Source organism: Cupressus sempervirens, chromosome 5 (assembly GCF_028749045.1).
Source record: "Cupressus sempervirens isolate cs-2001-9-10 chromosome 5, ASM2874904v1, whole genome shotgun sequence".
Lineage (NCBI taxonomy): Eukaryota > Viridiplantae > Streptophyta > Pinopsida > Cupressales > Cupressaceae > Cupressus > Cupressus sempervirens.
This window is the reverse complement of record NC_143122.1, coordinates 581,244,456-581,258,177: the sequence shown is the minus strand read 5'-3', so window position 1 is coordinate 581,258,177 and position 13,722 is coordinate 581,244,456. Positions and strand designations below refer to the sequence as shown.

The following is a 13,722-nucleotide window of genomic DNA, read 5'->3' as shown; positions in this document are numbered from 1 at the left end:
GAGACATAACTTTCAAACAGATTTTGGATAAATATATCTTTAGTCATTTACAATGTGAAGTTGTAATTTAGAAGACTAGAAAGTCGGAACATCATTCCACTTAGTTGAATGCACATCGTTAAAACAATTTTAACTTCGGAGGATGAACAACTCCTTGAAGATATGGTTATTATTTGATGTAAAAATTTCATTGCACTTTCATATAAGATAATTCTCTTAGTTTCAAGAGCTCTCAGTTGAATGAATAAGTAGTAATGATACAAGTTGGACCTTCGAATTTCCATACAAAAAAGGTGGAGCCAACAAAACTGAAAAAAAAAAAAACTTTAAACCATAGTTTACAGACTCGGACTCGGTGAGTACTCGGCAAGCCCAAAATTTTCAACTTGGCAAAAACTCGCCATATACTGGGCAACTCAAGAAGTACCAATATTTAAAATCTCTTAAAGAAACATATATTTTTTGTAGAATTCAATTACAAAATGTATTAAATTAGAAATTGACATCTCAACAGAGAAAATGCGTAGTTTTATAGCATTATCATCATGTGAAAAATGCATCTAATCTAATGTTTTCTCTCCATCGATACTTTTTACCCACATTTTTTACATCTATAAATACGTGAGTTAAACTTGAGAGTACTGGGCCAGCAAAAAAAATTAGGAAAACTCAGTAACTCTGAGAGTACTCGGAGAGTTTGCAAACTATGCTTTAAACAGTTGAAATCTTACTGGTAGCTATGAGCTAGAAATCAATATAAGTTCCAGTCTGCATGGCACTAGGTATTTTATAGATGTTGGGAGAGCATCATCTTGCAATGTGAAATCTATACAATTTTTTTGTTCAGTTCATTTCTCAAGATGAAGCTGCCGGTACTCTTCTCATGTTGAAAGATAAGCTTCTAAAAAAGAACTATAACAGAAATTGAGAGAGAAGGAATCAGACACATCATTTTCCATTAAGAAAACAGTCGGGACAACCAGTGTACAACGTGTATCACAAGTTAAAGGAATGAAGCATAGGAATTAGTGATTGCACACCCAATTTAATTTTTTCAATAGTTGGGCTTAGTTTACTAGAACACTTCACTTTCATTGATATTCAGAACCCTTGTTAGGTTCAGGTTCGTTTTCTCTACCATTTAAAACTTCAGAGAAAATTGTATGGACAAGTCATTTTAAATGCCTTGCTGCAGAAGATTATCTCCAAAATATCTGGTTTCAGATTATTCCACAATCGTACAACTTCCATCGAATACTTCTGTTTTAACCAGTCCAAGTGGACCTGGACATATTTTCAAAGGTTGTACAATGCCCACAATGCTTTGAGGGAACAAATACTAAATGGCCATAAAGGCTACGCTGCTACCACTGCCACGAACAACCTATAAAATTCACATATTTCAAGACTGTCATTTATCAAATAAAAATGGAGCTCTCAAAGGCTAAACATCAAATCAATGTCCATGCCTAAAATGTATGCTCTCAAAAGCCAAAGCATCAGAGGATAAATGTTCAAATTTCTAGCCAATAAGCTATCCATGGAGAAAACAAATAAGGTTAATATATGCAATAATAAGCTGTTCCCTAGCCACAAAAAATACATGCCTGCAGTATTGCCAAGCACTTCCTTGCTGTTAAGAAAATTGACTACATATGGTTAAATTATTTCGGCTATAACTGTAATTGTGATTTTAAAACCTAAACATTACAGTGCATATAATAATATTCTGAGAAAACAGCATCAGAAGAATCTCACTGAAAGTACAAAAGAATTGACAATATCTGTAGGTTATAGTCTCATTGATGAATCAGCCTTAATATGAAGAAGCGGCAAAAAAATTAAAAATGCACTAGCATGAGATCATACCTCAATGAAATCTAATTGTTGACACAACTAGATTGGGATGATTCAGAAACCAACTGAACAATAGGCTTCCCAATTGAAGTGATAGGTCCCATGGATGACCATTCCACAAATACTGCAGAGGAATGAAAATATAGAACTCCACTGGTTGAGGCTTTGAAGATGCTTGATGAGACAACCAGCTCTTATTCAAAGAATCTAGCATAAAAGACTCTTCATGATCCCATTGAGGGATTCCACAACTTCAGGAATTTTAGCAACAGATCCTTCCAGATTAATAGCATGGTACTCCAACCCACTCCACTGAGAGATTAATGCAAAATGAGGACGCCTGTAAAAGCTACTTATTATCTCTAGCACCACTGTACCAGGCCTAGCAGAAATAATGTGTGTGAGAGCAGCCCCATGTGCTGCCACAATAATTGAAGCCGCTTGCACAGCCCGCACTTGATCTATCATAGCCATATGTGCAAAGAGCCCATTGACAATCTTCACCTTACATTTTGAATGACTACTAGCCCATTTTTGTAGTGCATCCAGAACCTCCTCTTCATTGCTCAGTCTTGATTCCACCTTGCCTCCATGGCGAGGATGAGCTAAATAATGTTCACGTCGCATGAAAAGGACATTATGAACTGAAGTTGACCTGAAATTTTTACTTTCATCAGATAAAAGCCCAAAAGCTGCCCTGAACATCTCTCCAAATTCAACTAACCTTGCAGTTCTTCTGTCCTCAGGTTTCTGTTTCAGTTCACTTACAGAACAACCATAGCACGGTATGCTTTCAGTAAGTCCCTTGAACAAAGCAGTTTCATAGCCCAATGGTGTGAGAAGCACATGACGAAAACATACAGAACCAGAAAAATGTTTAGCATATGTGACACTTGTAAATAAGGCCTCCCAAGCATCATCCATAGGGGACTGCAGAAAAAAGATAAGCTGAAAAATCAATCACAGGAGTAAACCACCTAAATAAAGAGTAATTGCAACTTCCTCAACATGTTCAAATCTGCCTCAATTTCAAAGAATAACTGGAACTCATATTGCTAATTGGCACACTGAATTGTGAAACTAAGCTGAGCATACAATGGACGTTAGAAACAGAAACCAAAATATCAACCAACATATGTAACAATTTTCAACAAGGAAAATATGGATATGAGTAGTGAGCCTGGCATATGAAAGAAGTACGGGTCCATTAGAATAAAATCTGACAGCAAAATAACAAAAATCAAAATTGGCACCATTCAATTCTTTATTTTTTCTGTATTTCCAATGCTTGTTTTGATAAACAGGCTCCAAACAATATTACAAACTAAAGTGATATTTCCACAAAAATAAGTTGAAAAAAAAAAAAAAAAAAGCATAACTGACATTTATTACAGTATTCAATCCGGGGTAATTGAAATCATATGTATAAGGAAAACAGTTGTTGAAAATCTTATTTCTGCATGACAAGGTCTTATTTGAAGTGATGGAAAAGAACCACTTAGCAGGAGGTTTACAAAAGAAAAGGACACTTAAAACTGAGATGCTTTTAAGATATTCTCTACTCTTGCTAGAAAAGTAAGGGTCATCAAAAAGGCTAGAAGGTTAAGAACCCCCTAGATTGTGAAGAACCAGGCACATAAAAGAGAAAGAATACTATTGTAGCAGACTCCTACAAAATATATGTGTCTGTATCATATGTTCAATCAAACGCTTTAAAACAAAGTGTTAAAATGTACAGCTAATGAACTTTTCAGTGCACATCTCTGACCAAATGGATCTGCCCTCGGCAGTGAACAATGCATTGGAGGCACTGAGACCCTGGAAAGTCTATTACCTATCTAAATCTGGTCATAATAGCATACATTATGGGTCCTGAAACTGTTTTATTCAGCTCCAGCAGCACCTTATCTTTGCATGAAAACATGCAGTAGATGGACAAGTGAACTATGACAACGCTCCATAAAATCATAAGCCTTCTCAAAATCATGGTAGGACAGCTGGTATGCTATAGGTGGAAAATAAAGAATTAACCTAAAGGAAATTGAAAGAGACGAATAAACTAAAGAAATAGACGGGTTTGGTTGAGCTGCTGATAGTTCTGAAAGCAGAGAAAACTGCTGGAACCAAAAAGTGATTTTGCTACTGGACCTGAGCTTGTACAGGTGAATAAATTATAACTATAAAGAAGAAGGTGAGGTAGAGTAAATACTGCAGAACATGCTTTGCCTAGTTCCATGATGGAGTTTCTTGGACTGACAACATTTTATTCAGCCATTTCTTATGTCAGTTTTTGCTATTTAAGCTAGGCACTTCAGGTTCTAGCTTGCATGCTAGCTTTTAGTAGCCAAATACCCTGTAATGCACTGCCTCAACCTTGAACTTTAAAGTCCTTTTTCACAATTTACATTAGTCTAAATTTTTTATTCATTTAGTCTGATTCCCTTGAGCTCACCAACTTTCTCTATCTTAAGCTCGACTTGTAATTTTCCACCACTCAAAGCCCTGAACTACTCAATTACGTTCTCAATCTTATTCTTGGGGACAAATTCTTAAATTTTCCATGGTCAACTCTTCTAATGTACTTGTATTTGCCACCCAAGAAAAATTTGTTCGGACCTTATGCTCTAACCACTTTTCAGGCTTGACCATTGGGATTAGAAAGACTTTTGAATATACTCCAGACTTCTGCCTGATGATCTCATGAGTCCCAACCTTGACACGTCATGCAATTATAATGGAGCTTCGATGTTTCAAACTCAGCTCCCGGATTTCATGTCCTTTACCTGTTCCTCTCTCCCATGTGACTAACTACAATTTTACTACTCCGTGATTGCCAATTGCAACTTGTTTCTGAAAGGCTACTTAGCGGCTCTTAATTTAATATAATTTTGCCTCATGGTAATTTGTGGAACACCAAACCGTGGTCCTTGGAATCGCTTTCTACAGCCATTGACTCTTTGGTATATGCTAACTCCAGTTTATCATTTGTTTGAACATGGCTCCAACTCTATTTTTTGATGACTTTGTGCTACTATTACTCTCATAAAAATTCTTCTCCCTTCTTCGTATCGCATGCAACATAAGAAATTTCTCCCCATGGCTTCAATATTTATAGCACGAGCTTTGCCTAATTCAGTGAACATACAATTCATTAATAGCAAGCTTTATCCCACTTCATTAAAAAGACTGATGTACCGTTAGGTCCCACCATTCAGATCTCTGCTCTCAACTTCAGCCAGAATATTCCCCTTTCTTTGCAAAATCTTTGTTAACGGTTAACCTTCAAAATCAAGACTTAATGCATACATTTTATTTCACCCAACATTGTAATATAAAATCTTTGAAACCTCATTAATCCTGCCAAGGATAATAGCATCAAAGATTGAATTTTTCACCTTCACAATTTTCGAAACCTTTTGAAACAGCACTATTGGACTAACCCAACTCCCTCAGCTAGCGAAGACTGCACTAACTGCACCCACTAATATCTTAACAAAATAATGACATAGATTGTTTTTATCTCTATGAGTGTTGTTTACCGTAAAGCTTTCTACATCATTAGAATATTATCCAAGTATGAATTTGTAGGAAACTGACCATGGTATTATTTATTAGAATATTATTATTTTATTACTTAAGTGGTCAATTATGTATTATATGTAATTATTTGTAGATAATATCATCTTTACAATCAACTTTCTATTTTGTACATTTGTAAACTCTTTATAATGATCTCTTCGATCATTTGTTGATACATCAAATATCTCACCAATCGCTTTACGTAATATGGTATTAAAGTGAGCTTAATTTTTTTTCCAAAAAATTTATGATTTTTCTCATGAAATTATTTATATTAATGTTTTTTAAATTAATTTCTTCAGCCTGAGCTCATTAGAAATTTGGTCTGCTAAATCCCAACTAGTGTTTGCATGTTTTTTTGGGCCATTTTTGCTGTCAAATCCCAAGCAGCATTGTTGTGGGTTTTTTTCTTTGGTATTGGGATTTTTTTCTGCAAACTCATGTGTCTGCAACCCGTGATTTCTTCAACAATCCTGTATTTCCAGCTCCTTGTTTATGCTGTTTTAGGGCCACCAACCATTATTGCAAGCTATTTTACAGGCATCACCCTCTCAGTCTACCCATTTTTGCAATCTCAGACACCATTTTCGCGCTCTACAAACACCCCTTGTTGGTTTTCGACCATATTTTTGCTTGTTTTTTGCTACTGGTGGTCATTTTTTCCCCTAAGTTGCCTAAGGTCACTAAATTTTGACTTAGGGTTTTGGCCCTTCAATTCATGTAGGATAATTTTTCTGATTGCAAAGTCCTCATGGGTTTTTCAAGATATCATCTAGGTCATCATCAGATTTTCTAGGTGCCTCGAATTTTGTGTTGTTGATATCCTTTTTTGATTTTAGATTCTTTCTCGTTTTTTGTGATCTTATCTAGGTCTTCATTGAATTTTTTTGGGTCAAGCAAAACAAATTCTTGAAATTTGTGACAGTTGTACTTCATCATTTTTTGAAGTTCGTACATGCATTTGCTTCTATTTTCTGCATTGGGATTTGTGTTTTTGAATGTGTTATTGCCTCTTCTATAGTTTTCATTTTCTGTGCATTGGGAAATGTGCAAGATGGTGTCATTGACTAACTTAATGTTGGAGGGCAATCAAAGATTCAATGGCAAGAATTATAACACCTGAAAGCAACGCATGCTAACAATCTTTGAATATCGTTGTCTTGAGATGATTATTTTGGGCACAAAGACTTGTACCACCACAATAGAAGAAGATATGGACAAGTTTGATGATCAAAATCGAAAAGTTGTCACACTTCTCAAGTTCTCTGTCACAGATGATCAGTTGCATCAGATTCCTTCTAGCCAGTCTGCAGCCAACATCTGGAAGCATTTAAAGGAGTTCCATGAGAAATCCAACAAAAGTCGAGCATTCTTTTTAAAGAAGAAATTGTTCTCCATTATGATGGATGAACATATATCCTTATAGGAGAATCTCACTAAGATTAAGGACATTTGGGATCAGCTTGAAGGTATTGGTCAGAAGATGGAGGAAGAAGATATGGCAGTCATCATGTTGAAGAGTCTACCAATACCTTATGAGCAATTTATAGAGACTCTCAACATTACTTCTACTAATGTTGATCTAAAATTTCCAGAGTCATGCACCAAAATTTTATGGCACAATCATTGGAAACAATAGTTTGGTAGCAATGCCACCTCGTCCTCGGAGCATACTTTTTAACAAAATCCTTTCACATAGAATGTCAAGATGGATGGAAAGTTAAAGAGTGTCATCCTCACTGGTGAGTTGCAAAAAGAAGTCTATCTCAATTTTGCAATGAGCTACATTTCACACTTCATGACAATCCCAAAGGTTGATCATTGGGTAGCAACGAAGTGTGTGCTGTATTATGCGAAGGGCACCTCTAATTATGGACTTCTTTACAATGGGAGTCATCATTCCAAACTCAATGGGTTCATGGATAAGGCATCAACATCTAGATATGTGTTCAGTTTGGGATCTAGTGCAGTCACCTAGACTAGTAGTAGCAGCCTGCAGTCTCACTCTCCTCCACAAAAGAAGAGTACCAAGGAGTTGTTAAGGATGCTTGTGAGGTAGTTTGGCTTCGTTGGATGCTTGTGGATATGTATTTATCTCAACTAGGCTCGACTCCCTTGCTCTTTGATAATCGAGACTACTCAATCTTGCCAAGTACTTGGTCTTCTATTAAAAAGCCAAACATGTAGATGTCTGTTTTCTTTACATTCGACAGTTGATTGAAGACGGGACTGTTCACTTGCAGTATGTTCCAACAGCAGAGCAACTACAAAAATTCTCACCAAGCCTCTTGGTCTAGATAAGTTTGTTCAATTCAAGGGAAAAGTTGGTGTTGTGGGCAGATTGAACATTAAAGGAGGGTATTAGAATATTATTATTTTATTACTTTAATCGTCAATTATGGATTATATGTAATTATTTGTAGATAAGATCGTCTTTACGATCTTCTTAAGTTTCTTATTAGAAGCTTTCTATTTTGTACATTTGTAAACTCTTTATAATGATCTCTTTGATCATTTGTTAATACATCAAATATTTTACCAATTAGTTTGTATAATATTATTGACTAATTAAATATTTTCAATCCAAAGTGTTTCAATTCTTATAACAATCACAATGAGCCTCTTCAATATCTACCTCTTTAATACCTTTTCCTTCACACAGCCACAATACCCTAGCTAAGGCCTCCATTTCAGGCTTCTTGTTCGCAGCATTTCCCAATTTTCTAGAGAGAATCCATGTATTTACCATTAGGTTAAAAAATGATTTTCAATTTAAATTTAAATTCTATACTAATTTTTTATATTTAAATTTAAAATTTTAGTATGTTCTCAGTTAATAATATTCATAACATACCTTATTTTATTTTTAAATTAATTTAGATTTAAATGTTTTCTACTTATTGGTGTTTTTTTTATGAATGTCCTATCTCACTGTATCTATATCAGGGGTCTTGAAAAATGGTCATATCTGTCTCCGTATCTGGGTCCAAGCAACTTTGCCAAAAACAGAAAAGAAAGGAACAACAATTCTGTACATAGCATGAGAGTGGGAGAGTGAATCAGAAAGAAGGAATAAACCATGCATGGTTGGACTTAAAAGTATTCAATGCAAAAAAGCACACAAAAAATAGGGAAGGCGTGAAGTGAGTTTTTCACTTGTGACTGTTTATACATTCCAGGGAAAGCACAAAAGATGCACGTTTGCTGCTTCCAACCAATTTTCCTCACCATAAGGTTTTCAAGATAAATTCATGTCTCTATGGTGTAATTTGCTTATGTTATGCTTGTTTATGAAGTATAAATCAGCCTTCCATAGTTAGAATGCATGCACTAACTCTTAACTCTTAACAGATTTCCACTATAAAAATAATTTAACTGTTAATTTAGACAAGCATAATCTTGTAGAAAATTACAGATCAATACCTTGCAATGACCATCCACAAAAACAACACGAGGTCTTTTAGGTAAAGCAGCAACTCGTGAAGTGATGTATGAATTGTACCAGTCTGTATAAGTGTGAAATAAATTGGCATACTCAAATCGTGTTATCAGAAGTGTTGGCTCCTCAATCCACTGAAATCAACAAGCAATACACGTGTAAGTGGTATGAAATTAAGAAAATCTCTTTGACAATATGAAATAAGAAACACTCTAAAAGAAATAAAGCAAAGTTCTTTAATAATCCTGTACATTATGACCCTTCATGTGAACAACTTCGGATGGTTAATAACAAAAAACATGAACTAAATAGGAGAATATTATATCTTAGAACATACAAAATAAAAGTTTTAACTAGTTATTTACTCTGGGAGTCTGGAGCTTACAGCTTACAAGCAACATTTAAGCTCTTGGCCTTGACTATATTTCATACACACAGAAGAAACATTTGTGCTCCGTTAGAGTAAAAGAGAAATAGCTGTGTTGAAATTCATTGACTCGCGATATAATGAAATTTTAAATCTTGGATAATATAATAATTATTAATTAATAAATGATTAGTTTTCAATTCCCTAAACTAATCAAAACAATTGATTTTTGTACCCAATATATTCTAGGTTTTTTATATCACCTGACAAAGAGAATTATGCTGGCTTGTGGAGTTCAAACAGGAATATACAATTAATGTCATGTTTTTCCCCAGTTCATGACAAATGAAATATAAAGTTCTGTTAAAAACTGCAAGGATTTTTACACCAACATTTCAGATCAGACTGGAATCCAATCATGGATCATGTAATACGATAAAAAGAAGGAAGACAGAATGTTTTACGCATCCTAAACCTGCTCCAATCTCACATCTAGTCAGAATAATTGACATAAACTAGATCAAAAATAAGGCAACATGAATACCCAATCATCTGTTTGCAATATCAAAGGTGTCCCTTCTATTAATCATCGAAGTTAAAACTGAAAATCGTTTTCTCCGACAATATTTGTCATCATAAATAAAAGAACATTTATGGTTTTGGAAAATTGCATCTTCCCAAATATCAGATGACAGATACCAATATTTATGTCTTTGAAAATCTTAGTAAAATATTTTTCTTATAGACCTCAATGATTTGGGCACTAGTAATCCAGTCAGGATAGTCATCATAAACTAAACTGAACATAAGGCAACATGAATACCAATTATCTGTTTACAATGCCCAAGGTGCCCTTTATATTGATCGTCGAAGTTAAAACTGAAAATAGTTTTCTCAAACAATATTTGTCTCCATAAATAAAAGAATATTTATGTTTTTGGGAAGTTGCATCTTCCCAAATACCAGATGACAGATGTCAATATTTCTATCCTTGAGAAATCAAAAGTAATAACATCAACTACTTCAGGTAGAGTGATAGTTAGAATTTGTCAAAGTTTTGATCAAGTTTACAATTCAGATGCCAAACTACAGGATAAAAATTTAACAGTTATCAATTGAATTAATGGTTAATTGTTGCAACATGCTTTTTGAGTTTTTAAACTACTAGAGGAACTCTCTTGAGAATATTAGCAAGGAATGCCTTAAAGAAGCTCCTAGAGTTTGCAACAGGCTATAATCAGCAATAGAAGACAATTTCAGTAGCATGGCAACAGAACAGAGGAGATATTAATGTCACAAGTCCAAGACAGCCATACCAGTACAAAGGAAGTACTACTGTATCTCCAAGGACCGAAAGCATGAAAGATCTGAATTCATCCTTAAGATTACTAAACTCGGTAAGAGAAGGATTGAACTGGTAGAAAGCAGCTCAATCCCAGTTCAGAAGTGTTAAGGGGGGTAGCATAGTAAATATGAATGAAACAAATGAAGAGAAAATTCACCTTAAACCTCATGAATTCAGAATTCATTAAGACCACAAGACTGACAGTTGTGTTATTCACCAGCATAGGATGTATATGTCACGCAACAGATAGTGTTAGCATGTAAGAGGATTAAGAAGTCATTTCAGTGTAAAAAACAAAACTCCTGAGATGAACCATGAAGGATAGCCTGATGATTCTGATCATTAAGCACATTTATAAACCATCAATTAGGGCTCATTTATGGCATATAACCTTTCTCATTTAGATGCGAAGAGATGCAGAAAAACATTATCTTATCATTCCTATCACGCTGTGTATGCCAGTAATTCAGTGAGTGACACATTTGTAAACCCTCAATTAGGGCTCATTTATGGCATATAACTTTTCTCATTTAGATGCGAAGAGATGCAGAAAAACATTATCTTATCATTGCTATCACGCTGTATATGCCAGTAATTCAGTGAGTGATATCATAGATAATTATTACAATATATCACGGTATCACATGTATAGATGCCAAGGGATGCATGTCAAGAGACACAACCATGAATTAGTTATTAAGCATAGGGAGATAAGCATACATATCCATAAAGGATTGAAATTGCCAAAATGATTCTTCCTAAGATACAGTCTCCAGTTTTGAGAAATACTTCCTACTATAATGTTTGGCTACAAATATTGATGCTCTTTTTTAAATCATGGTCTCAGTTCAATGAATTGACACAGCCTTACATGGTAGGGGTATAAATACTTTAACTGTGTGTCATTGACCTTCCCAATTAAAATTTATGACTTTGTGGATTTATTGAAAACATATTCAATTCTTGTAACCAATCAATACTCAAAACTATATCAACTCCTGCAAGAAGGAAGGCATAGAAAGTATTCAAAGGTTGATTATGCAAAATTATCATTTTGACTTTAATATTTCTCTTGCTAAGTTCTGCTGACACCTTTTGTGTTGTAAACACACATGCCCCATTGCAAATGGGGTTCTCCTCTTTTTTCTGCTTAGTGGCTTAGTGTTCTTACTTTGCAGCATTTTTTGGGTTTCTTGGTCTCTTGACTATTAAAGAATTGGCAAGACAAGTTAGAAATTCCTAAGGTCAAGTGCAGAATGAAGAAATTCTCCAAAGATTGTAAATCAATTGCAAAATCCAGGTTTGAGAAGGATTTCCTTTGGGAAATCTGCCTCTAGGTTTATGCCCCCTTCCAATCCTTACATAACATGAGATGGAAATTATTTGTCAGATAAGCGTGGAGTTGGAAAGTTGATTGCCAGAGTTGGAAAATGACAGCAAAATTGTGAAAATTTCAATCAGTGTGAGAAATGTCAAAATGATGTTTAAATCTTGTCAAGGTTGAGAATCAGGGTTTTTATGTGAAATTTGTAAAATGCTCAAGTGGAAATAAGAATTCCAATTCAAATTGGAAATGACAAATGGAAATCAAAGTTCAAATGGCTAAGTACGGAACAAGTGGAAAATTTCAAAGTCTGGTCGGAAAATAAGAAATCCAAGTGTGAATGAAAGGATGGGAATATTTTCTCATTTCCAACACCCGTAAGGAATTATGATTGCTCATTTCCAATCATCTATTGGAAATCCAACCAGATTGAAAGCCATTTCCAACCTCCTCATGAAATCCTGCCAAGAAATGTCGGGGAAAATTACAAGTTTGGAATTGAAAAGTGAATTACCTTTAGATTAGAGATGGACTTTCTTGTTTGCAAATTGAATTTCAAAGAAGTGAAAGAGAAGATTTCAAGAACAATTCCAAGAATAATTCAAAGAGAAGATTCCCAAAACGGTGAAGGATAAAGTGAAGAAGAAAACTCGTGAAGATCAAGTATTTTGGGAATATGAACCATCACAGTCAATTCAAAGGATTAATAATGTTGAGCATTAAGAGATATTACTAGAGGTTTAGAGACTTTTTTATGCTGATGAAAAAGTGGAATTGAAACAAAAATAACAAGACATGCATGTTCAGGTGGCACCCGCTTATCTTCAACCAATCAGGTCATTCCAAGTTGACATATCCAAGTTCGTCCAACCAAATTCATTCACAAGTGAATGTGTGGAAGCTATTTAATCTATTGCTACAATGTTTCATCCTTAAAAGGATATGTACTTAAAGATGTGTAATCATCTCATTGGACTGCATTAAATGTTTGTAAGCAATGGTTGCAACTAGCCCTCATAAGGGTTTCTATGAATTATCTTGGTCGTTGATTTCAAATCAATCTAGACCCTTCAAGGTAATTGAGAGACCTATAAAAGCCTTGACCTTCTCATTTGTAAAGGAGTTAGTCAATAGATAGGAGCAAGTAGAAGCAATAGTAAGAGGAGAAAAAATTATTGCCAAAATCAATTGAAGTTAATATACAATTTCAATTGAAGACATGGTGGATCCTTGTCTGTTTCTCTATATTTTGCATAGTTTCTATTTCTCAAGTTTTAGTTAAAATTCATTGATTATAATGGAGAAATGTGGAGATATTTAACAAATTCCTTGGTTCATACCATTTGTAATTTGTTGGTTGTACATTGCAATGTATGGTTAGTCTGAACCTTACTCAAGCACAACTTTGATTGTGGATTTTCATTGGTTTGTGCCAATATTGAATATTTAAATGAATGTTTACAATATGAAGATCCTTTGTTACCTTTAAGAATCACATCAAGTTGTGAGTAGTTTTTGCATGGCAAAGCAAAGCTTGGCTTATGAAATTCTAATATCAAACCACTATTCATTGTTATTGTTGTTCTTAGGTATTTGTCTAGATCCTTTAAACCCTTTCCTTTTTTATCTTTCTTTGAAGTTCAATATGGTTCAAGAATACAAGTTGCAACCACTTTGAGGGAAAAGAATTGATGAAGAGCATGAACATTTATGTAAGCCCCCTTGCGATTACCAATAATATCACATCAAATTCAACTGTGAATTATATCCAATACAAAGTCTCTACTTCGCATTGTAGACCTTGGGGTTGC

At 34.6% G+C, this 13,722-nt stretch overlaps 1 protein-coding gene across 1 annotated transcript in view; it reads right to left on the bottom strand.

Moving 5' to 3' along the window:
* Positions 1-924: 924 nt before the first annotated feature.
* XYLT (beta-1,2-xylosyltransferase) overlaps positions 925-13,722 on the bottom strand; it is a 38,036-nt gene continuing 25,238 nt past the window's right edge. The window contains exons 2-4 of the mRNA XM_089831971.1: positions 8,860-9,009; positions 1,870-2,787; positions 925-1,384 (exon numbers count right to left, since the gene is read on the bottom strand). Of these exons, the coding sequence (XP_089688097.1) occupies positions 2,065-2,787; positions 8,860-9,009 (873 nt within the window). The 3' untranslated portion in view covers positions 925-1,384; positions 1,870-2,064. The remainder of the gene's footprint in view (positions 1,385-1,869; positions 2,788-8,859; positions 9,010-13,722) is intronic.